Source organism: Phaethon aethereus (genome assembly GCF_964289735.1).
Source record: "Phaethon aethereus genome assembly, chromosome: 3".
Lineage (NCBI taxonomy): Eukaryota > Metazoa > Chordata > Aves > Phaethontiformes > Phaethontidae > Phaethon > Phaethon aethereus.
In genome coordinates, this window is record NC_138576.1 from 99,376,449 (window position 1) to 99,403,764 (window position 27,316).

Genomic DNA, 27,316 nt, shown 5'->3' on the forward strand with positions numbered 1-27,316 from the left:
TTTATCTCTCATTTGAATCGTTACATTTGAACTGCTACTTTTTCAACAACTGTATCCTCTAATTCATCATGCCAGCTCTGGACCACAACTGATGGTCCAAGTCAGGACAACACCCGACTGACTCACCAGCATGGTTTCCTGCAGCACTGGATTGTCCTTTAGTTATTTCTCACCTTTGCAATGGTCTCCCCTGAACCTGTTTAGTTAAGAAGTGGTAAGGTGACCTGAGATGAATTGCCCACCCCCACCACCCCAAAGAACAGTCTTTCCTCTTTCTCCCATTTTGCCATTCCCAATTCCCCAACCACACCACTTTCCTTTAGTGGTCTGGCATGCACCTGACCCCTTTTATGAACTAATTCAGCCCCCTAAAATGGCAGAAAATTGACTCACAAAAAAAAGTGAGTTGTTTCCTACCAGGTTAGCAAGCCGGATTGTCTCAAAAGAGGTCAGGCAATTGCCAGAGCCAGCACAAAGCAAGCAGTGCGGACAGGAAACTTCAAGAGGTAGGAAGGGAGACTGCCTGCCCTCTTTGTGCAGTGGAGTGTGCTTAACAGGCTCTACATACTGTAAATAAGTGAGTGGGTGCTGACCTACACTGTTTCCCATAAGAGAGTTTCAGGGAACTGATAAGCAGAGAGGAGCAATGGAGTACACCACCCAGCACACTTAAATCCTGGCTCACAGTGCCCACAAAGTTGGGATCACATGGCTGAGAGTAGGGAGAGATGGACAGGAGCAGCCCTTTCAGCCACCCTGAGCTGACAGGCTGGCTTAACTATCGCAGCACACTGCAACTCCAAAGACCTTCTGGGCTAAAAAAAAAAAAAAAAAAAAAAGGATTTTCAAAGCACCCCTTTTGTCAGCTTTGTCTACCAGTAACATTATGCTAGTTTTCTATTTTGAAAAATGGAGCACTCAGAGTAGAAGTCTGGATGTTGATAAATTAAAATATACTCTGAATAGGGAAAGTATTTGCTTCAGCATAATTTTTATATCTTCTACATGGAAGTCCATGAGTTATCAAATAGATCTCACATTTGTTTTGTTGCATTGTTTTGGTTTATTGCCTTTGATGTATGAAAAGTTTGTCTTGCATTGCTAAATGAACAGGAAGGACAACACTGAAAAAAAACAGTGTGTCCATTTGGTGCAGCATCACGAGGGCAGTGGGCTAATAGCCATCGACTGGCATCGTAATTCTTTACCTGATAATCTCCCTACCTTTTGTTGATGTTTCCACCATGAAGAAACACACATATTTTCCTTGTGTGAGGACATCTACAACACCAATAACAGAGGTTCATTCTATTTTATATTAGAACAATCCACCTCTGCTTTTTCAAGGGAAAACCCTAGTACACTATCTGCCCTACATTTTTTAACACATAGGCTGTAAAGCTGTGTTTTGCTGCTTCCTGCAGTGTTTCAAAAACATTGTACTACTGGATTTAAAAACTATGCTCTTCCCTTGAAAAAGCCAAATGTGAGAGCCTTATGAATATACTTTTGGGAAGGAGATGGTAATCCTTTGACTGAGTGGTAATCCTGATGGAAGAGACCATGTGGCGTACTTTTCACAGACATGACAACCTTTGGGTTTTTATTTGGATGTGCCTCCAGTATAGGTCAAATTGTGTATAAACACCCTGGATTAGCTTTAAACCAAATTGCTCTTTACTCTTAGCAATGTAATCAGCAGCCACGTTGAGTTCTCAGCTGATTGTAGACTCTCCTCCCTCAGGTGCCAGATAAATATTTGAACATGAGACTGCACTGCTGAGGTAAGGGTACCCACACTAGCTATTCTAAAAGTAGGGGCATAACATCTTTGAAGCATGGGCATCCATTTTGAATTCTTGTTGCTCCCTCCTACGCTTATTTCTATCCAAGATTCATGTTTCCTGCCTCGATCATCTTTCAGCAATCTTCTCACCGTTCTCTTTGATCACTGGGAACCTCTCCTGTTCCAAGAGGATTTTTCATTTTGGACTGCTACTGCATTTTCTGTCTTTCCTATTCTCACCTATTTGCTCCCCAGTCTCCTACTGCCATTAAAATAACCATCCTGTCCCTCCACTCAGTTCTTTGAATTCCTCCAACGACTTCCCATTTCATGCCAGAGCAAGCTTAAATCGCGTGTCCGCTCACTCCTGGCACTGCACAGCCGCCGCCTGTGAATGCCTGATAGCGTGTTAATGAGGTGCTCACTCACGACAGCCATGTCTGGTTTACATATTTCCACCGGGAGCCCCAGCCATTAGGCAGGAGGTGGCCTCAGCAGTTTCCCCACAATCAGCAGTGCATCTCAAGGTCTTGCATTCTTCCACTTCCAGATTCTTTCACTGAGGAAAGCGTGTTTATTGCTAAGTACAATTTTGCCTTAGTAATGTATAGTTTCCAGCAGAATTCCTGGAATCTGCTGTTTACAAGCAGGGTCAGAGGCTATAGAAATACTTTCAATTTGCATATAAGTTATATACCAGGAGTTTTTTGCCCATGCATAGTGTCTAAACTGCTCGACAACTGCTTTTTTATTGGTGTTGATAACCTGCCTGGCTCCAAAATCAACTTGTTCAGCTGTGTGAGTGTTCAAATTACTGCTAGACAGATCAGTAAATGAAAATTAATACTCTCCACTCCTCTTCATCACTCAGACTCATCTCCTAACACAGGCAGGAATATTAACAAGAACAAACACATCAGTAAAGCTCTCATATTTGAAGTCTTCCAGCTGGAGATCTTCTCTCAGTGCGACAACCAAATACATGGTGGCAGCCTTATTATCCACTGCAAAATGCTCCTGGGGTGTGTGTTACTTTTATCCCTGAGCAAGCAAATGAGAAAAAGGAAAATGTGACTGAGATGAGCATCCTGACAGTTCACCACTTGGTAGGGGCTTCTCAGAAGGCTAATGGCTGATAGTACCCAGGCCTTCAGCAGGGATGTATTGAGAGGAAGTTGTATGTAAGTTGACTCCTTTTGGAGTGGTTTTAAAGACTGATGGTTTAATGCTGCTTTTGAAGCCCTTCAACTTGTCAGAATAATGGTGTTCTGCAGAGTTTTCCATTTCTTCTCCCACTGAAGTCAGTGTGTGTCCAGCTGCTGCCTGACCAAGCCCACGCTGGTGATGTGCAATGGGAGGAAGGGTCACAGTAATCTCCTATCTATAGTGCAAGATGATTGCATAGGCAATTAGCAATACCAGGGACTCAATGTAACATGGACTTTGGATCAGCACAACACAGCCCGTATTTGGTAGGCTGAACACACCGATGACTTTAACAGGCTGTCTCTACGACTAGAGATGCTTTAAATGGGAATACACATCATAGACTATTTCAGAGTGCCCATAGGGTTTTGTGATGACAGCTGCTTAAAAAGTTGGCCCTGTATTTGAGAAGCGTGGAAGAAAAATCTGCTTGAGAATACCAGTTTTCCAGTGAGATTCCTGCACTCCAGGAGGACTGATCTTGGGGTTACTCAGGGCCTCAGTTCAGGAGGTAGGAGGTGGTGTTCGAGGGATTCCACACAACCCTGTACTTCAATAAAGCATCATCATAAACCATGAACAGGCCTCATAACAGCAAAATTCAAGATCTTGGAAGTTCAGCTGCTGTCCTTTACATAAATTGCAATGCACTAGCATGTAAGGGGTTAGCATACCGTTTAATCAAAGAAAAAATGTCTCCACATTATCCCAACAAGTAAAGTTTAAAGGTCTTAAGTTTGCTTCTAAAGAGGACACTGACCCCCACCCTAACATAAACATTTACCTAAGTGAGATTTGCATAATCTCTTTGGCCCTCAATCTGCTCACCTTAATCAACCACATCATTATTTAGAAAGATGTGCCTCCATGTGCATGATATCTCTGCCTACTTCTCAGTGCTCATTAACCAAAAATCAACAGAAAATGTTCTTTTTTGATGTACCAAAGACTCTGAGTAAACAGCTTTCCTAGAACACAGAGGTTCTCAAACTTTGCCTGGGTGTGACCATGTTTCAATAAAAAGCTTATCCCATTGTAAAACCCACCTCCTTTACGCATCAACTACTGTACCTGACTGCACGCAACTTTTGACTGTCAGCTTAGCAGCTGAAAAGAGGAATGAAGGGGACTCCAAGCAGCCATGCAGCCCTTTCACAGGAGACCACCAGCAGGCATTTAGCGAAGCGTGGTTTGAAAACACCTTGTTGTGCTCAGAAACGCCAGTACAGTGAGAGCACTGACTAGCTTCACCCATGCTCTTCTCCTAGCACTTCTGCTGACTTTATACTAATGCAACAGGAAGCAAATCATCATTGTGGCACCTAGTTTCAGTTTGCTGATTTGCAAAATGGCCATAAAATAGTATTTCTCCCTTTGAACAATTCTGAAGTCTCAAGCTCCGTGCCACTCCTGTCAATGAAAACAGGAGACTGTTTAGGCAACTGTACTCTTTTTTTTCTTCTGTGTGAAAGCACAAGTAACAAGCACATTTCTGATGTTTAGACACACTTCGTGTGTCTCTCCCTCTGTAATCGTCACCATCTGATAGACACATTTGAGCAGGGATGTGTTTATTATCACTCAAGGAATATCTGGCCTATTCCTAAAAGTTTTCAGGAGTACAGCTATGTAAGGTGACCAAACTAAACTAACAGCTCACATACGCCAAAGGCAGGACTCCTGTTCTTTACCTTCCCACTTCTGACACCAATCCTGGATGCATGGCACTTTTGGGTAACATTATGTCTCACTAGGTTTAGAGAAATGAGTATGTGCATTGGCACAGATGAGCACCAGCCTGGCACTGGCTCTTGCTGTTACTAGCAGCTTTAGCCTTATCTGTGTGTTGCCTCCTGTAGTACCTAAGACACTAGATCAAAATGGAAGTATTGGATGGTGATGACAAGTGTACGCAATGCTCAATTCAGTTCTCAATTCAGTGCCCAAATCAGCAATAGACTCCAGGTCACTGACTTTCTTCCTAACTGATTTTTTTCCAAGGATTAAACATCTGTGTACAAACCTGAAAGTTCTTTAATGCTTTTCCAAATCTTTGACAGTCTTGCACAATCATTTCACAATATTTATAGTGGTAGCTTGTGTTCCACCTCAGGCTGCTGCTCTTATCTCCTGCTTCCACAGCAATGATGAAATAAAAGGAAAGATGGAGTGGAAACTATTTTGGTACATATATAAATTTTCCCAATGTGCTAAAAAAAGCTTTATCTTTCTCCCCTTTACTGTAGCTAATATGTAAAAAGAAGGGATATTCAAGAATACAATAAGAGCCTGTATTGATAGGAGGGAAATAGAGCATGTCCTATATCTTGACTTTGGAAAAATATTTGTTGCACACAATGTTCTATTAGGCACGCTAGGGAAAGACAGTCTAAACATAGCTATATATAAGAAGGTACAAAAGCAGTAGGAAAACCACACCAAGAAGGTAACCGTCAAAGGTTTACTACTAAAATGGAAGCCTGCACTGAGGCAGCATTTCGCACTGGTTAAATTCCTATTTAACCTACTTCCATTATGTTCTAGACAGAAACTATCTTCATTATGACTGGAGAATCTAATAGAGAGCATGCATATTAGATTTACAACTGACACTAATCTGGGAAGGCCTGTAAAATAATTGAGAGCAAACTTGGATTAAGAAAAAAAGATGTGAAAGTGTAACAGAAAACAAAACAGAACACACTAGTCATTGTAATGATCCACGTTGCATCCACATACTGAATATTACATGTAATTCTACTCCCTGTCTTCAAAAGCGATACAGTAGAACTAGAACAGATTCAGAGAAAGTTGACATAGATGACCAAAAATATGGAATGTGTCTTTATGAAGCCTTTTTACAGACAGGGGAAGACTTTTCAGTCAGAAAAAGAATCACAGAATCATTAAGGTTGGAAAAGACCTTTAAGATCATCAAGTCCAACCGTCAACCCAACACCACCATGCCCACTAATCCATGTCCTGAAGTGCCATTTTGAACACTTCCACTGATGGTGACTCCACCACTCCCTGGGCAGCCTATTCCAATGCTTGACCACTCTCTCGCTGAAGAATTTTTTCCTAATATCCAATCTAAACCTCCCCTGGCACAACATGAGGCCATTTCCTCTCGTCCTATCACTAGTTACTTGGGAGAAGAGACCAACCCCCACCTCGCCACAACCCCCTTTCAGGTAGTTGTAGAGAATGATGAGGTCTCCCCTCAGAACTGGCTGATGAAGGATTTATCAGTGACCTATGAAATTCTGAAAAAGATGAATAGCAAGTTATTATTTTATCCTCTTTCAAAGAAAGACCCAGGCAACATAAAATGGAATTATGGCTGGGTCAGACTGAACAAAAGGAGGTAATTTTTAACATAATGATTAAGCTGAGATATGTAGCTCTTTTCCAGAGAATGTTTTGCATGCCAGAAGTTGACCTTGTTCAAAAACTGATTAATCAAAAGAAAGTTAATTCAGAGATATTAAATGTAATAAAGACACAACCATCTACTTCATAACATTGTGGAGTCAAACTACTGCAGGCAGAATACCATCTCATGCTTTCTTGTTCTCAGATTTTTCCACAGGTATTTTCTATTTGTTATATTTTTATACTGCTATAGCTGCAATCAAAGCTGGCTTCTTGATTTCAAATAAATGCACATTACTGCTTAAGAGCAGTAAAGCCAAGAGCCAGATACCTGACCTGAGCAATGTTTGGTTTGACGCAGTACAGCTGCTCACAGCTTCTTTTGATTATATGAATACCTTAGTCATGTTACTAGGATGAAAAGTTTCTTGTTCCTAAAAGAGGTCCACCCTGATCTAACTCATTCTCATTTTCTCCTCATGCCTGGGACGAGCCATGTTCACCCCACGTTTTTTAAATAATAAACCGTTTTGCTCAAACAGTGTATATATAGATGAAGACTCAAAATGAATTTCTGTAGCTTCTGTGAGTTAGGATATATGAACCTATTCAAGGTTTCAATTCACCACTGGGTAATTCTACTGATTTTGATCGATCTGTTCCGGTGCTTATCATATTGATTTATTCATGTACTTGACCAGACTACTAGGAGGCTAAGAACTTTTTTGACTGTTATTGAACATCCCCTTGCGTGGAAGGCCACAGAAAGCAGATACGTGCTGAGACTCTCTCCCTGAACTTTCAGTACATCATTTACAACATGGACAGTCAATCAGACTGCAACTCATTCCTCTTCAAAAGACTGCTGTCTTTCCAAATTTTGCAGTCCATCAGCAAGGATAAACTCAATAGACATCAGTTACATCATTATGAGAAAACATAATATGGATTGATGTACTTGGAGACCAGTGATGCTTACTGTTTGTAAGATGATGGTTAAGTTCTTTATATACTTTTAAGGTTGCAAAACATACCCAGAAAATCAAGATGTTACATAGTAGTTTAACTGGCAAAATCTGTGTGACAAAGCTTATGCTAATGCTGTCAACACACAGGATTTGGGATATGCTCACAGGCACCAAACACGTTCAGTGGCTCTGAGAAGATTCAGCATGAAGGAAAAAAAATGGAGGTCTATGCAAAAGCTGCAATTTGAAGAGAAAACACTCTTCAAATTAGGGTGTTTTTTTTTTTTTTTTTTTTTTAAGCTAGTTAGTATATCTACTAGGTAGGTATACTAACTGAGATTGTTAACTGGAGTTACTGCCAGAGTATGCTGATAGCTGATCTACTGAAACAGAAGTTAAGAATTTTAGACCATGAAAATGGAAAGTATTTAAGGTTCAAATTGAAACATGACAAAATATTGAAATATTTCAGATAATGTCACATTGACAGATTAAGTTAAATCATTTAATAAGCATTGTAGCCCTAATTAAACTTGTGCATACTATTAATCCCTCTAATCAATCCAATGAAAGACTAAAGCAGCCTCACGTGTTTGTACACAAAGTGCCCTGCTGAAGTGAGTTTTAACAATGCAGCTAAGCAGAATGCTGGGATCAGTCAGAACTCAGTGACCATTATGTAGCTGGTAAGTAAAAAAAGCCTGTAAACTCACTTGCTTGGTGTTTTTGAGGTAAATGTTATATTGCCCAAGATAAATAGTGTTCACTCACTGTTACCTGTGTTTCTCTCGGAGTGTTTAGTGCTGCACAGATGAGGCTCTTGCTAGCAAATCCTTCCTTTCCAAAATGTCCACTCCTAAAAGACAAGCTCATGGTATTTTGTACCACATGTAATAGGAAAAATATTCATCCTTCAGCTTTGTTTCTTCCTCATTAGGAAATACTCAGGAAAACTTTGGGGAAAAAAATAAGATTTAACATCATTGTATTTATTAGGTTCTGAAACAATACACATTCACATCCTTTTGAGTACAGTACATTTGGCACAATAATAATGTTTACGATGAAATAACACTAATGAATGGCAAGAGATTCAAATTACATCCATAAGAAAAAAATTCTGTACAAATAAATCCTCACAATAAAAAAACGAACTACCCCCCAAATACATTTTATATTTAGCCAGAACTATTCTGCACATAATTTAAAAAGAGGTAATTTGTAAGCCTTTTTTGGAGAGAATTATTTTTTACCCTATAGAGAAAAACGTGTTTCCATTTTTTAATAAAGTCTATTTGGGATGAAAAACAAGAAACAATGGATTCTTTATAATAATAATTATTATTAATAATCTTTTTGGCATTGTGCACTCATTTTACAAAGGAGTAACAGGAAAGATTTTACAGAACAGGCAGAAATGTAACAGAATGTCCATCTTTAAGAATTATCTTTAAAAAATGTTCAAGGTAACAGACAAACCTTCTGATGTAAACCCAATGCAGAGGATCTGACTATTTATATTGAAGAAATATCTGCCCATGCAAAAGTTTTTATCTCCTTGACTTTTCTCTTAGCATCCTACCAAACATTGCAGGTGCTGAGGCCTCTTGAAATACAAATGTTTGCTAATTACCTTCACATTAGAAATGGAAATACAGACTACATAGCTTGCTTACAAAAGCCTTATGGGACACTTTTATTCCTTCAAAATAAATGCTCAAGAGTTTTGTGTAAAGGCCTCTTGTTGTACAAACAGTAGTGCACTATCTGATAACTTGTCTTCCTAGCCAGTCTACTCACCTATGGAAAAGAATGCTTTAGCACTGTGATCAGTTCTTGCCTGGATGTCAAAAGCTAACCGTGATGAGAAATAAACAGAGCCAGTGGCGAGACACAAATTGATGGGCAGTCTACAATATATTTCTAAAAGAGAAAGAAATTTAAACATTGAGATGATGCAATCATTAAGATGTTTCTGTGCTGGTACTCAGCTCCAGAAGCTAGTCTTTTCCCAGTACAAAAGATTACTGAAGATAAATTAAATTAAACTAAAGGCTTGACCCATTATTACACCTGTAGGCCAGACAACACATTAATTGATATATCATAATATTTAATATTTTGAAATCATCATAAGAATATATATAATAATTACACCTGAGTTTTAAAAACAAAACAAAATGGAACTGAATGTTGTCATCAGTAACAGGCTATGAGCAGCCAGACGCAAAACTGACACAAACTCATCTGCTTGAGACCAAGATTATCTCTTAAAGCCAATGATTCACACTTTGTCCACCACGATTTGTAACATTCCTTTCTCTTTCCGAGCTCTGTCGTGTCATAATAGAGTTGACGAGAACTATACAAGAGATTTAGTATAGCTTAATATATGTCTACATCTTTTATAACAAAAACCTCATCTCTCTGACAGTAACTTGAACCAATACACATACAAGAGTATTGCACATGGACATTATTATAATTATTCTTTCATAGACTAACATTTTAATAGTATGCCTGAACATGCAGCAGTTGATACCTCTATATTCAATGAATTCCACAGGCCTTGCAGCAAACACTATATACAAAATCTCACCTGTACAAAAGGCAAAAAAGCGTCTTTAGTGCCACTTTGCCAATCACAAGTATATATATTTTTGTGCAGCTGGAAATCCATGTGCAACAATTAAAATGGATTCCAATGACCGCTCACTCAGTCCAGTAAAATACATAATAAAATGACCTCAGCGATACATGTACACAAAAAAAAAAAAACCCCCCAACAAACCAAACAAACCACAGGGTACTCCTGGAAATATAAGTACATAACACTGTTAGCGTATCTACAGGAGGTAACTTCACATTAGTAATATTGTCCATATGAGTTACCATTTCAATTCATACACAAAAAATTCAATTTACAACTTTCAATAACGTCAGTTTGTGAATGTTTGATCTTCAGTTTTTTAACACACTTCCACATAATGCATGTGTAGCCTTATTCTGTGTCTTCTAAAAGCAGATTTCTCTTTAGATTTTAAACATAAAAACCAACAAACACAGTAGTACTATGGTTTTGTAAAAGTGTGCAAAAGTAACACACTGCTGATAAAATAAATATAAATACGAAATTATTTATCAACTTAGCTACAATGGAAAAGGCAAATTTATAATGTTTATAATTAATTTTTTATGTAAAATTAACTGTAAACATTTGCAAACTTGCCATCACATTAATGGTTCATTTAAATGGATATTAAATTTGGTAACATGGATAGTACATCCAATTGCCTGAAAAACTGTAAAATGCCTATATATAGCTGTGTTAAAGTACTATAGGCTTTTTATTCTTTAGCCCTTTAATAACTATCCATATAGTATCTATTTCCTGCTTTAAATAAAATTTCAGTTATCTTTGTGACTCTTCTTATTCCCAAGAGTTTTCCATAAATTGTACGAGGAACTTCAAAAGCCTTAATTGATGTGGTGCTTTTTCTCGACGGTTTTAAGTTTGTAGCTCACCACAATAAATTCATATCTGATGATTACACTTCCACAAAGGCAGACTTCTTCGCTTACCAGAAGAGCAACATATTACTTATTTGTTCCAAATCTGAGTGCAGATCTCACCATAACCACCAGTGTAGAAGAAATAGTTCTCACCTTCTTAGCTTAAATACGTGTGACGATTAGAGAATGTGATCTGCTAAATCGCTTTTAATAGCATGGCTTCATTTTCCATGGAAAAGATGGAATTTTGTCCTCTGGGGAGATCTTAGGAATAAAAGAAAAGTTGCAAATATATGGCAGTGTGTTACATCTACAATTTCTGATACAAAATTATTTTGCATTGCTTTGTGAGACAGAAATTAAGAGTGCTTTCAGGTCAGAAGATTAAAGGAAAAAAAACAATAAATATATACTTTAATTGGGGATATGGGCTCAGGGTAAAAGAAGTAGTTCTTGATCTACTGAGTCTCAGTAATTTGACGATCTCTTCAGAATCACTTCTTGCAACATCATTCATCTGTCAGCCTACCATTGTCTATGGCAGTAGCTCTTCTCCAAAATAAGAGAACCCTTTAAATTCTTCTTGATTGATTTGTTTTACAATTGTCTCATCCACTAGCGTTAATACTGGTTCTTCTCTTGTAAAGTCTTGATCAAAGTTATTTACATCCCTTTTGGTTTTCTGAGAAGAAAAATACAAATAAAGTGAATGGTAAAACAGCACAGTAAAATAAAAGGTGCTCTCCTTTTTCTACATCCCCCCCAAAAGGCTGAATTTTCTGGAATGATTGAAATAAAAGAGGAGCTACTTCACACAAAGAATAACAGACGTATGAGAGAAGCTACAGGAGCAAGTACTATAAATGAGTTTGGGAGATGCCACAGAAGCAGTACTATAAATGAGTTCCCAGAGACTCACAGGTCTCTGACAGGTGAAGGAATAGCAGTATGATGCTAAAGCAGGAAGCTGAGAGTAGGACTAGTTTAAAAAAGGCTTTGGCATAGTAGGTGGTACAGCCGTTTCCTCTTAGATTTGAACATAACGGTATTTCATTTCAGAGGCACAGAGTGAACCGATTTAATTGTTTTCCCCACAACATATATATATAGCTATATATAGCTATATATAGCCTACCGTTTCAACTCTAAGTTAACTTTCTTTCTATCTCACTACACTTGGCTTTAAAGTTAAGATGTAGACCTTGCAACAGTTCTCAGTCCAAAATCTTAAGTTCCACATTAGCAACTCAGATTTCCTAATGCAGCCAAATGTCATTCAGAGCACCGCAGCAAAGTGTGAAATGCTGGCTCCAGAGAAATCCACCTCAGAACTCTTCTTATTTCAATGGCACCAGGATTTCCCCACTGAAGTCTAAAGCACTTTGGTCTTTCATCAAAGTTGGGCCGACAAAATGCAACTGTACATGTTGTGGTTGGGATAAGACATATTAACTAGAAACAGCCTTGGGGAGGCCAACTCATTGCCCTCAGGGCACTCATGACAGTGACTATCTGAGACCATTTACATTTTAAAGAAACTTAAGGCTACAGGGGAAAATATTCCCCACGGTCATTCCCTTGAGATCTGCACTGTTGGATGTTTTCCATGTTAGCAGCACATTTCAGGCATGTTCAGGGAATCGGAACAAGCATTTTCCTTTACACTTTGTCTTTTTTCTCTTTGTTTCATGAAATCTAATAGTTACCTGAGTGACACTTAATGGAGGCACACTGACACGTTGAAAACTACCTTTGTGTCCATCCTGCACATGTCTGAGATCCAGATGATACCAGAAACAGAATAGCTATTTGACTTGCAAAGTAAAATGATGACTATAAAGTGATTCATCATAAAGTACATTAATGTATTCCAAATGGCATATATGCCTTCTTTCGATGTAGGTAAGTTCTCCTATAAAATATAGATATAAATGTATTTCCTTCATCAGCTCTACTGAGGCACTAAACCAAATATTTTTCTTTTTTGTAACTGCAAAATGGTCATAGCAACCTTCACCTACATTGTTTGCAATATAGATATACTACATAAAGAGTGAGGGTCCTGGCTTTGGGTTTATGTTTTTTTCCCAGCCATTTGGGCAAATGCTGCAAAATAAGAATGAAATTCCGTATGAATTTTTAAATGCATTACACTGCAACTATATCTACATTCTTCTTGTTCCTCATGTCCTACCATAGTATTTTCACACACATACAATGAATTTGCTACAGGAAGTCACTGTAGCAGAAGGAGGTAAGTGAATATTTGTAGAAAGTAGAATTCAAACTCAGAACTGTAGTTACATGCAAGAGAAATGTGACTACACTCACACATTAACCATTAGCTATCCAGGGCAAATAAGCTCTGGACTAGCTGAGAACAAATACAATATATATTATTTTCAGGTTTTCATACTGAATGTATTTCTGAAAAGTGTTATTTCCTTGCTGAAGCTAAAATAATAAGATGACAAATTCCTCAAACCCTATCAGGGGCAAGTAATTCCCAATACCTACTTTTTTCCAGAAAACCATCACTAAGTCCAGAAAACCACCGCTAAAATTTGTGAAGGTATAAGGTGAAAAAGAGTGCAGATGAGTACATCTGAAAAGCTGACTCAACACCGGTGTACCTAAATCCTATTGATTAAAAATAATTGTACTTCCAGTAGAACTTCAAGCCACAAACACACAAAAGTTATTTGCTTAGATTTAAGAGCCTAGCATGTCTTAAAATATGCCTTCAAAACCAAATGAAGGCAATAGAAGTTTTTACTCTCTCAGATTTATAAACAATTCCATGTCTTTTTGGCATCATAGATGTAAGTCACCCAATTTATTAACAGGACAAGTCTGGAGCAATTTAAGATTGCAAAGATATACTAGCAAGCCACTAACCAACCAACTGATGAAGTGAGATTAAATAAATCCCAGGGAACAAAAGTTAGTGGATTAAGCCATACAAGACAAAAGGTAGAGTTCATAACAAGTGCTTCTTTTCAACAGAAAGATTTATTTGAGAAACCCTCCTTAGCAACTTAGGCACTTTCTTCCTGAAGCTAAGACTATTTTGCAAGGCCCCATCTGCTAAGACGAAACAGGTCTGGCCACATTTCTGCTACTATTGCTATTTTAATGTACTTGCACTGTGAATACTCTATAGGCCAACATGAACCAATAGTTGCAGCACGAGGGCTCAGGATGAAGGTATGAGGGGCTGTGGCTGTCTCCTAGCAGAGGAGCTGAGAAAAGAAAGATCTGCATGGTAAGGAGAGTATATGAAAGAAACAGAGTGCAGCTATTATCCAACTTTGAACATTAAAAAAAGTATCATGAAGAAAAAAGGAAAAATATTTAGATTGGCTGGCAACTGCATCATTAAAAATGCAGTAATTAAATAGGTGGGATTATGTTTGTTTAGCCTGTAGCTCCTGAGACTTTGGGACACTTTATATTTAACTTTTCAAACTTTTTCCAGGTAAGATTTTTCAATTTCAGATGACTGAAGAAACTAGGGTTATCAGGGAAAAAAGAACCCCCAAAACCACAGCTGTCCACCCAATCACAGAGAAATTCAATTAGGTTTCAAATGCTACTTTTTTTCGCTCTAGACTACCCAAACACCTTGTGTTCGGCATGTGTCAATGCTACACCAGAGCAGGGGTACAGCAGCTACCCAAGAGCTTCCAACAATAGGTGCCAAATTCCACACTGCACTGAAACTGCTCTGCTGCAGGCAGCATGTGGACAGTCCGTCTCCGTCTGACAAAGAGCAGCGGCACTGCCACAGCACTTGTAATGACTAAAAATGACATGACTCCAATTCTAAGTCTCATCTGAAAGATGGCTTCTCCACCAGCATGGTATCTCTGACAGCAAGAAGGAAGAGTGACTCACTACCTCTTGTGCAGGAAATGCGCCAGCTAGCTGATCTTTTTTTTTTTCCCCCCAGCAGCGTGGATGCTTCATAGGTCTCCTGTGTGAGCACTGATCTAGCGTAACCTGCTTATCCTGGGAGACGTGGTGGACCTGCTTCATGCTGGTGGTACGATCTGATTAGATGTAACACTTATGCTGGAGAAATAGAACCCCTTGAATTAATAAATATTAACATGACCTACTAACCATCACGGATGACAATTTTTAAGTCAAAGTCATGTTTTCTTCTATTCAAAGATTACTGGTTCTGTTTGAAGAACTAGAGATAGTGGAAATTTAAAAAGACTGCCTCCTCCTAAAACACCATTTAATCAACTCTCCTAGTTGGTCTGTACAACTTTGGACAAAGAGATATTGTCTTATGAGTCAAAACGCTTTTTTTCTTAAATCTCTCTCATAATTACTAAAGGATTAAAAGGAACTTCATATGCTACTAGTAAGCACACATCAAACAGTGGTTTTCTGAACTGCTTTTATTTTCACTATCATTTAAATGAAAAATCAATTTTCTACCTACAGTCACAGACTCAAGCTTAAAAAACCTGCAAAGCATACTTAATAAGCTTTCCAGTGTCAAGGGTTACCATCCTTGTCTGTTAAGGGTTACTAAATGACAATATATGAATTGCAACAGTGAAAAAAGAAATCTAAGTTGATGTTCCTATCACTGAAAATACATTACGAAAGTTAGAACTTGCCATTCCTTTCATTAATCATATGAAGCAAATGTGAATGACACGAGTTTGATATTGAAAAACCACAGAAAGCCTTGCAAGAAGGCACCTGACAGAGGGTGTTCCAAATCAGGGAACTCAGCAAAGCTTGGGCACCTCATCAGCTGTGTCATGAGGCCAAGAGGCTTGGTGGACTCTCTTCCGCCTAACAAGGATTAAATTAATTCTCCAGCTTGGAGGCATTAAAAGGCATCTGTCTCTATTCTATTATTTATTTTCATATAATTTGCACAAAAATCACCACAACCCTTTCAAGTCCTTTGCAAGCTTAATGGCTTCACTGAATTGGGCTGGAATTATTCAGCAGGTTCAAAGCCTATTCAGGGAAGGTGAAAGAAAGATGGAGGTGGCGGCTAGAAAACAAAACTGCCACAGAAGTCTAGGTTTTCTATTTTAGTGTTATTTTCCTACAAATTCACAATATGCTGTTTAATTATAACTGTAGGAGTCCTCTTTAAATCTATTAATAGATTTTTCTTTAGTTTAGTAGAATGAGGAGCTAATCCAGAACAGACAGCCAATACAAGTGAAGCCAGAAATTATCATTATAACAATGAACCAATACGTTGGAAGAAAAAATTACTGTGCTATGATATTTTTCATTAAGCGGACCTTTTGACTCAAAATATATACAAAGCTCATCCATCATTTTCACAGTCTGAGATACCGTCAGCATGGAAATGCAGATGCAGACTGGCCTGTCTCTATCACTGAATGAAAGATCTTTAACTTTACTCCACTACAATTTTCTGTCAGTAGCAGTGCTTGATGCCTCTTCATATATTTTGAAGCCCACAGTGAAACCCCAGAGTTTGTCATACCACAGAACCCTTCCAGTGCAGTGAGCGGCTACATCAGCCGCATGGCAAACACGCGGCAGGCACATTAAATCCGGGCAGGAAGCTGCTGCAGTTTCGGTGTGCAGCTACAGAAGCATGGGACAGCAGTGCAGCAAGAGTCACACCTTCTCATATGTATTACTCAGTATCATTTAATTTTGTCCACAATTTTACTTCAATAAGAAAGAAATGATTCCCACGTTTGACATGGTATCATCAAGGAAAAAATTCTTAGATCAGGATGATCAGAGTTTAAATATTTTGTGTCTACCTCATCACTGATTAGATATTCAGATTATTTTGTTCGAGACAAACTAATACTCAAGACTTCAAACAAGCTAGTTTGAAGTACAAGGTTATGTGGCTAACCTCACATATCACTGTCCTCTCATTCACCTCTCTTTATTATGATAACAAAAACCGCAGCACAGGCAGAGATCACTTTGCATCAATGATCGGATCTCTTTTCATAAAGGTGTAGTAGTTTCTAAAAAGTTGAGACCCACTGTACTGAGCACTCACTTTCACATGTAACTCATTCTATATATACAGCAAATCAGCATGAATAATGTGAAAGAAATGGTCTGAGAAGCAGAACACTTCAGGCCTGTCTTTCTGCTTATTCTGGTGATGCCTATTCACAGTATTTGCACACCCTGAGAATCTGTATCTGTATCATTCTAGTATTTCCTAGAATGTCTTATTTAAGAAGATATGAAATATGTTATCAGAATAACTCTACAAGTTATTAAATTTTTTTAGCATGTTAATTGCTCTGTTCACAGATGGAAGAGTTACAACAGATCAGCCATGAGCTGCAGTATAGTCAATGGAAGGTTATGATGATAAAAAAGGTTTTGAAACCAAGCAGTTTTTACAAGTATACCAACATCCATTACTTCCAAGCAGAGAGGGCTTTTGTGCTCCTAGATTATGCTTTCATTAGATGTAAAGGACACCAAATTAAGAGAAAGAAGTGGGAAAACCCCCCACTCAATAAAGATGTTAATAGACAATGAAACAGTATTTGAAAAGCATGCCAACCTATGTAGTCCACAATTTAATCTGTATGGAAGTACACATATATTTAATAAACACCAAGCTAATTCACAGAACTATGAATTTTAAACCAGATCATTTGTGATCCAGTGAACTGAAACCACCTTTACACTGAAACAGTATGTATCTTTCCTAGGAATGTAAAATGGGTCAACTAGGAAGGAGGAATAACCTAAACGATTAGGGGGTACAAACATCTAATGACTACATGGCCAGGATGCTAGCCTTAGTATTTAACTTTTGCACAGCCCTTCTCCTATCCTACACCCCAAAACCACGGCAACAAAACAAACACCAAGCCAAACAAAATCAAAGCTCTGCAGGTTCACTGACAACCACCCCATGTTCGCAGTCTGGGCAACGAACCTCACCCAGGACAAGTTGCTGTGTAACTGTTCCATACCGGGGTACAGTTTTAGCATGAACGAGTACACAGCACTAGAGCTACACATACCAAACCTGTTTTCTTCACAGCCTGATTGCTAAAGCACAACAGTTATCTCTGAGTAAAACAAGGATGGAGATAGATTTCAGAGGAGCTGCAGGGGAGGTCAGCACTACAGCTTCCCACCCGTGGTTAGTCCTTTACCCTCAAGATCAGTCCTGTCCACCTTATCAGGGCTTGCTTCCATTTTGGGACTTAATCATGACATAGCCACTGCACCTAAGCTGTCTATTGGTAGAATACAACCATTTTTAGAGTGAAAAAAATTGCAGGGGAAGAGTGCCAACTTCTGAATTTCTCCACTATATTTTTCCCTTATAGTAGGTTTCTTTGAGGGTTTAACTACATGGGAAACAATTTTATATTTCTACTTGGGGTGGGGAGGTTATATGAGAAGAGAAAGTAATGGAACAATCATACAAAAATACCCTTCATCTGCACAATGCAATTCCTATTGCAAATTTTATGATCCACTCTGCAGCACAGATTTTGTATGTGTGCCCCTCTAATTCACATTATATTGGCAAGCCTCCACTTATATCCTCAACTGCTCTAAGGTCATGATCACCAATATCACCTCCCCTCTTACATCCTGGCACACATCCAAGATCAGTCCATTTTCGGTTGTGTTTTGAAATTGCATTTTAACCATTGTTGTTACAGCAGAGTTACAGTAGTCAGGGCTGGTGCATCTGTGACATGCTAAACCACCTGCTGGTGAGTCCTCAAATACACGTGTAGCAGCCTTTTTGTCTTCCTGATCACTAGCACTTTAGCACAAAAGACTGGCTATACCCTGAAAATGGAGCTGACTTGCAAAGCAGAGAGAAAAATAACGCTGGAGAGTTGGTAAGTCTAGGACACAAGTCCCTAGAATTCCAGTGGCTTCCAGGAGACATCTCATAAATCACTGAAAAATTACCCAAATACACATAGTCTAGCAGTGCACTGAGATATTTGACCAGATTTATTCTGTAGATCAGTAGATTTACTTTGGTTTCCATTCTTTAAGCAATCACAAAGACAAGGAATAAATTAAAGGAGAATCTGATGCTAGTGAATAGGTGAATGATGTAATGAAGTATTTTGGGACTCAAATCTCTGCTACGTATCTTAAATAAATACTGACCGGCTGACTTGCTGATGTTTTATTCTGCCTCCAGTCACCTACCCCACTTAATTACAGAAAAGTTACATGTTATGAAAACCTTTCTGAATATGTTATGAAATTATAAATATATAGCAGTATCTTGTGATTCTGAGCCCCTCCTCTATCAAGGAGGCATGGACAGGTGCACTGTGACACTGGACGCAAAGAAACACCACAGTGTGAAAGGTAATAGCAAGCACGTACAGTGGGAGCATCATTCCAAGACTCAGCTGCACACTAGAATGGTTTGCACTGTAGGCTGTAGAGCAGGAATGCTACAGAGTTTTTGGCAAGACTGCCTTCTTCAAAACATTTTGTGAAACCCGTGCTCTTTGATCATGATCTCTAGCTCATTAAGAATAAAGCTTTCAGTTTGACACGGATGATACATATGACAGGCTTTCATACAGAGAAATGGTATAACAGGTCTAGCCTTATACAAATCAAGAAAGCTACACAGTAATGGTTTAATTTTAAGACTACTAAATTGTTAGAAATCATATTTTTAAATCTAATGATTATTTTTAAGTCTTTATAGAGACATATTAAAATAAAGATATATGTGACTTTTCAGAGAGCAGCCGATGCTGCTATCTTTTTTTTTTTAAACTAATGCACATACTCATACAAATTGTAGACTGAAAAAAACGTGCATTGCACAACTATGCATGAATGCCTACTACTTCTGCATCTCAATATATCTCGTTTCCACCTTTCCTCCAGACACTGGAACTGCTTTTTTTGGAACACAGTTTTATTAAAGGAGCTCAGTAAGATATAGCAGAGTTTGTAGTGACACTGGTTTCATTCTTTGTTCTGCTACTGATCTGCTTTGAGCTTGAGTAATTTTCTCCTCACTATGCATCTCATTTTCTTCCTATTTTTGTTTTCCTATACATGGATTGTGATCTCTCAGTCTATCATTATCTATGACCTCTCGATTGTCTCTCATCCATACGGCTTTTTGCACTGTGGGAACCTCGTCTTGCTGGGAACTCAAGCTGTTATTGTGGACCTGAGGGCACAAATTCAATTTCTTTTTCTTCTTGTTCTTTTAAAATAAACACAATCTTTCAGAGAGTCATAGGCAGTCATGATCTTCAATTCCTTTTTTTCCATACTCCATAATCAAGCAAAGGGAATCATTGTTCTGTAGGTCCTTTGCAAACATGAATATGGCATGCAAATCAAGGAACAAGATCTGCGCTTAAGGGTTTTCATAAAAATCTAGACTAAGTGTTCCTCTCATCTAGTGTAATTTAAGCGTATGACTCCTGAAGCATGCTGTTGAGAGGACCAGTACAAGGTCCGTGTCTCCACGGCAAAAAAATCCCTTGTAACAAGTACAGCAGCATAACAACAGGAAAGCAACAGTTAATGAAGTGCTAGGATTCCTTACCATTTAAAGACGCCTTCCCTGTCCTGCTTCTGAAGGTAAGTGCCTACACATCAGCTGCTTCAGTCCACCATCTGCACAGTAGTGCATATGTCAAAAGAATTAAGTTTTGCACTAGTATGCTGAGCCGTGAACATATATTTTGACAAATTTTTGCTGCCCATTTTGGGTGAACGTCTTAGTAAGACACTGTTGTTAACTTTATGTTTGCATTAGCATGGTATACTGCTAACACAAAAGGTTCTGCATGAGAAATAAATTCAAAGCCAAAGCTCTTATACTCTATGTTCACCGGACTCCAGCTGTGAATGGGAGTAGTCACGGACTGCTGCCTTTGATGAGTCTTTGCTTTTTTCTGATAAATTCCTCTCCACAGTCTGGTAAAGAGCCAGATGCTACTCCTTCTGAATCACCTGGTGTTTTGCCACTGGCTTTTAATGACATCAGAAACAGGCCCATTCCAGGAGTATTATTTATTATCTACATTAATATGAAACTAAAACGTTTCTGTTTGAATGCTTAAGAATGTACTGTAAGTAACTATGATAATATGATTTCACTTAATGGTTTATATTACTTTCTGAAAATAGCACTGGAGATTAAAGCAGCCAAAAAGTGAACGAGAATTTGTCTTATTCTGAGGAAGCCCAAAAGTAAAGCAGGAACACTCTGGCTGCTTATCACTCCACCTCAATGGGCACCACACAATGTACGTTTAACAGATTGTTAAATGAACTTAATTACCTAGTATGAAAAGATTTTAGTGCTATAAGACCAGGACTCAACAAAACCAAACAAATACTGCTGGATCCCCAGTACAGAATCAAAAGCAGCATAATAAAAATTGTTTAACTTATAAATATTTGGGAAGCTGCAGTGCTGGGAAGTAGCTTTCAAACTTCTGTAATTCTAGTGTTGTGGTAATCACAGCTAAAACCAGCTGCTGCAGGCACTGTCACTGAAGAGAATAAAAACAAAAGAATAAGACTAACTGAATGAGCAAATTCTGGGAAAAGAGAGCCTTGTTCATTCAAACATCTAACACTGAAATCCCTTAAAAATACCAGCTCACTTATTCTTGATTTCTCTAAGTTGTGATACAAGCTGCACATAAGCCCCTCAAAATATATATACTTAACACCCTGAGCAAATTTAGTGGTTGTACAAAGTGCCAAGCTAGTTGAAGTGCTTTGGAAACCAAGGTCCTTTAGTTTGTTGAGGGAAGAGGCAGAAGTATTACAGCCTTCTCTGCCCTGCTCAGCCACATGCTAGACCGACTGGTATGAGCTACGTTGCAGGCAGTTACGGTACTGTTGTTCACAACTGTCTACTGCAGGCTCAACTGAGATCTCAAACTTCCTTGCCACCAATAGCCAGTGCTTCTCAGTCAGCAATGAGCTAACACTTGAACCAGTAGCAGAAAAGTGTAACTTTTAGGAACCAGCTGACATGAAATACTCTAATTCATGACACCCTGTGGCAAGGGGCAGCATGCAAAAGAAAGAAGTATTGGACTTCAACCACTATGGCTCTTTGTAATAAAAAGGCTACGTCCCAAAAGTCCACATCCATTTTTCTTTAGTTTTTATAAAGAATATATGTTAACTGTTCTGACAAATACAGCTATTTCCCCATTTCTAAACCTCTTTTTGTACACCAGTATTAATCACCATAGGTGTCATTCTCAGGAGAAAGCCCACTGTCTTCCTATGCCTGAAACATCTGCAGCAAGTGGGGAATACATAATGTGCAATGTTTAACAATGGTACATGAGGGTTTGAGGTCTCAAGATCACTCCCCAGTGTTTCATCTAAGCAGTAACACTTCATGCAAAAGCATGCAGTAATAGCCCCTTGCGTGCCCATCTGCTAAATGCTCATTGCCATGCACTGATGACTGAATGGAAATATATTATGAAACTGAAGGGACACCTCAAGGTTATTAGGCCTAAAAATGGACCTACCTTGACATTTTCCCCATATTGAAGGCCTTACCTTAAAGAGGGACATTCACACTGAAGCAAACTTGAAAAGAGAGAACATTTATACAAAAAGAAATTTACTTGGCCTGTAATTTCCTAAGTTCCTTTTGGTGTTACTGAATGATACTGCATTTTACAGGGCTTCTTCCCCACAGCGTAAAAGAAAAGTCATAATTCTGCACGTATGACGATACAATCCACTGTCACAAAAAAATAGATGCGTGCCAAAAAACCCCACCAAAACAGTATCATGACTTCCCAACACCAGGTTAAAAATCCCTCATTAAAAAGTAAAAAAAAAATTTTTGCCTGTTAGCAGTCATGTATGAAAACAAATCTGAGATTATAAAACTTTTGTTTCCGGCTAATGTATGTGAAAGTTTTCTCCAGAAACGCGGTCCCTCTTTAAGGATTCCAGCCATATTTCACAGTAAGCAGACGGTTGCTGCAGCAATTTAAACACACACCTCTCTAATTGAACACATTTTCGGGAGGCGTTCAGCGAGTCACCTACCCATTAGGCAGGTGCGGCCTCTGCCTGTTTGCCTGTGCAAACAGGCCAGCTGCACACTCCGTAGGTGCTGATTTGTATTTGCTATTTATTACCCAGTTTCCAAACACTGTGGGCATCTGGCTTGTCATAAGTCATCGACAAAGGGCTGCCAAAATTTTGCCAGTTTTTCACTCATTTAGGGAGGGAGAAAATAGAATTCCCCGTGCTCACTGACTCCAGTTGTAACCCACAATCATTGGCTAGGACTAGAATTTCGTATTTGGGAATGATTTTGTTTCAAACCTTTGCTGCAGCACAAAACTGAAAGAGGACACATTGCTGGCATCCTTAAGTCAAGACTTAACATGGGATTTTAGGTTCACAAGGAAACTGCATACAGACAGTGTGGCTCAGATAGTGATAACTAAGGGGGGAGGGACTTCAGTAACGGTTTATCATTATCTTAGAGTTACCGGAGGTGAGAGAGAGGTGCAAATTATGGCAGGAAATTTGAGACTGAGGATCAAGATGAAATCTGCTAACACTGAGGTCTGGTATAGCATAGAACACTCTTCCAAGGGAAGCGCTACGCATTCAGTCAATTTAAAAGCCAGGCTGATCATGAGCATTTGGTTTTTAACACTTCTCAGTCATATTTCTTTGTTGTCACAGAACTGTGTGTTAAGCATCCTGAGATTACCACATAGTGGAAACTGAGGCATGAAAAGGTTAGGTGATGGACCACACCATGGGTTTCCAGAAAATCTGGGAGAAGAACTTCTATATCTTGCAATTCTCAGGTCTCTGCTGTTTTTTTTAGCTGCTAGACCAACCCTCTACACCTGAGAAGTCAGAACTACAGAAGGAACCTGCAAATATTCAGAAAACATTCTCAGTGATATAACGGTAGGAATGGAAGAGGCTGCAAAATGAAGACAGTCACATTAGATGAACTAAATGGGTCCTTTTGTCAGCAGCTGCAGTTGTTCCATACTGCAAAATACAATTCTGCAATAGACTATTTTGTTCGTTTTGTTTCTAATGATCTTGAAGAAAGTGAGCTTTTAGAATGGAAAACCAAGAAGTTATGAATGCATAGAGAAAATTAAAATAATGTATTCTGTTAAAGCTGCATGTTCATAGTAAATCCTTGTAATGCAATTATTTTGTTAACTTCATCTTCATACAGCCACACTATAAATGGATTGCCACAGGCACTGATAAAGCCATTAGCGATAAAATTTTGGCTTAATTGCTAGAAAGAAATACATATGGCAAACATCTGTTTTACCAGGCTTTGTATTACCCTCTGGCTCAGAGTTCTTCAGCTTTTTCATGCTGAGGACGTCTTGGTCAAAGTCTCAAATTTTCCCAATCCTGACATTTACAACAGGGTGGACGAAAATGACAAGTCTGTCTGTTAACATGCAGGTGTTTCTAGGGTTGACAGAGAAAACTTCAGCCTGCAAGGACAGGAGTGTGCCCGCGGTGAGACTGTCCTTGCTGCACAGTGCGTAACAGCTTCCTCCAGTTCCACAGCAACTCGCAGCACACTGAGCCGTTGTGACCAACAGCGTAAGAAACATGGGAATGATGTTACTGTGCTGGTCTAATTCTACAAAAACCAAGAAGAAACTCATACTCATATAAGCCTACCCACTGGTTTCAGACAAATCAGTAAATTTTGGGCAGTGATGTTCCTGCACTCCTGGCCCATGGGACTGGGGTATCATGTATCTTTATGCCACTTGTGCACACCTCTCTGAGCTTCGCTGGCTGATGGCAGTGGCATGTCAGTGGGCCAGAAGTTCAGTCTGGAAGGCCTGCAGCTGGCCAGCTGTGTTGTCAGAAATGGCACAAAGAACTCCTTGCAAGGAATCTAGTAAGATATGGAGAAGATTGAGGAAAAAGCAAAATACACCTTTGCTTCACTGTTTCAAATACAAGCTTTGCCAGTAAATAACAACTTGGGACAACATAAATTTCATCAATACACATTAAAGGTGAAGCAGCAATCTGTTTCAACCACTGTGTCTAATGCATATTTTATTATTTAGTATGGGATAGAATCATCTCATCATGTCACTAGGCAAGATCTACCACACTTACCACCATATCAATGACTTTGGTAAGAAATTAATCTACTGCACCCTTGTTTTCATTTGCAATATGGCAAATATACTTTAAAAATGGAAATAACCAATTCAACCAAGCCAGAAGCATAACCATGGAAACAAAGAAAGATGGAGACGAGAGAATCATTGAATACCGTATCAAGGCCTTTGTGGTTCTTGGGTAATAAATTATGTTGTAAAACATAGCCTGTGTTATGGCTACTGATTAGGAAAATTTTATTCTCCAAATGGAATAAAATTCCAGGAAGAATACGTGAGCCAAAATACCTCAACATAGGAATAAAGTGTCTCAAAGGGATTTCTGTCTCACAACAGTTGCTCTGGAGAAAAGATATCTGTCTGCAAGGTATCTGCCTGCACTGAAACTGTACTTATTTCTTGCATATGCAATTACATATTCATGACTGCATTAAAAGCATCAGGGAAGAATAATATTATTCAGATACTTTCAAGACAGTCTGGGAAACTAAAAATTAGGTTTCAAGAACAGCGGAAGCGATCTTCATCAGGATCTTCACCAGATTTGCTTCCATTGTCTCTACCTAACACAACATGGTGTGCCACTCCTGACGCTGCTCAGCAATCTAAACCTCAGCCATTTGTATGAGTGCTTTGCCCAGGGCACTCCTGCAAGCCTCCAGAAAACATAGGTAGTTTTAAAAGGACCTTTTGGACTTCAGCAATTTTCATTCCAAAGCTGAAAACAGTTAGAAAAGAAATTTTAGCTTCCGAAACTTCACTAGAATAATCAAATAATGTACAAACTAGAAGGACATTGCCATTTTTAAAAAGGGGAAAAAGGAAGACCTGGGGAACCATACGCCAGTCAGTCTCACCTCTGCCCCCTAAGATCATAGGGCAGATCCTCCTGGAAATTGTGCTAAGGCACAGGGAAAATAAGGAGATGATTGGTGACAGGCAACTTGATTTCACTAAGGGCAAATCATGCCTGAAGAAATTTGGTGGCCTTCTAAGACAGGGTTACAGTGTTGATGGATAAGGGAAGATGACTGATGTCATCTGCCTGGACTGGTGCAAAGCATTTAACACTGTCCCACATGACATCCTCATCTCTAAACTGAAGAGACATGGATTTGATGGATGGACTGCTTGGTGGATAAGTAATTATTCGGATGTTGCACTAGAAGACTTGTGGTCAATGGCTTGATGTCTAAGTGGAGACCAGTGACACGTGGCATTCCTCAGGGGTCAGTACTGGGACCCGCGCTGTTTAACATCTTTGTTGTCGACACGGACAGTGGGATTGAGTGCACCCTCAGCAAATTTGTGAATGACACCAAGCTGAGTGGTGAGGTTGACACATCTGAGGGACGGGATGCCATCCAGAGGGACCTGGACAAGCTCAAGGAATGGGCCCATGTGAACCTCATGACGTTCAAGAAGGCCAAGTGCAGGATCCTACACCTGGGTCGGGGCAACCCTCGGCATCAATACAGGCTGGGGGATGAAGGGATCAAGAGCAGCCCTGCCAAGAAGGACTTGGGGGTACTGGTGGATGAAAAGCTGGACATGAACCGGCAATGTGCACTCACAGCCCAGAAGGCCAACCATATCCTGGGCTGCATCCAAAGCAGCGTGGCCAGCAGGTCGAGGGAGGACATTCTGCCACTCTACTCTGCTCTGGTGAGACCCCACCTGGAGTCCTGCGTCCATCTCTGGAGCCCTCAGCACAGGAAAGACATGGACCTGCTGGAGCGGGTCCAGAGGAGGGCCACAAAAATAATCAGAGGGCTGGAGCACCTCTCCTACGAAGAAAGGCTGAGAGAGTGGAAGTGCTGAGAGTGTGGAAGTGTTCAAAAAATGTGTGGATGTGGCACTTCAGGACATGGTTTAGGGAACATGGTGGCGCTGGATTAATGGTTGGACTTGATGATCTTGAAGGTCCTTTCCAACTTAGTGATTCTGTGATTCTGTGAGTTGGGGTGGTTCAGCCTGGAGAAGAGAAGGCTCTGGGGAGAACTTATTGCAGCCTTTTTGTACTTAAGGAGGCTTATAAGAAAGATGGGACAGACCTTTTAGCAGTGCCTGTTGTGATAGAACAAGGGGTAACAGTTTTGAACTAGAAGAGGGAAGATTTAGACTAGTTACAAGGAGGAAGTTTATCACAATGAGGGTCGTGAAACACTGGCACAGCTTGCCCAGAGAGTTGGTAGATGCCCCATCCCTGGAAACACTCAAGGTCAGGTTGGACAGGGCTCTGAGCAACTGAAACCATTCTAGGATTCTATGACATTAATGGTGTATTTCTGGTATAATAAGGAATGTTTGCGTACACC

The 27,316-nt window shown here is 39.4% G+C and overlaps 1 protein-coding gene across 1 annotated transcript in view; it reads right to left on the reverse strand.

Annotated features, from left to right (window-relative positions):
* Positions 1–11,274: 11,274 nt before the first annotated feature.
* The window catches only part of PRKCE (protein kinase C epsilon), a gene marked incomplete at its 5' end in the record, with an annotated part of 303,518 nt that continues 287,476 nt past the window's right edge, over positions 11,275–27,316 (reverse strand). The window contains one exon of the mRNA XM_081997851.1: positions 11,275–11,530. Coding sequence (XP_081853977.1) covers positions 11,384–11,530 — 147 coding nt within the window. The 3' untranslated portion in view covers positions 11,275–11,383. The remainder of the gene's footprint in view (positions 11,531–27,316) is intronic.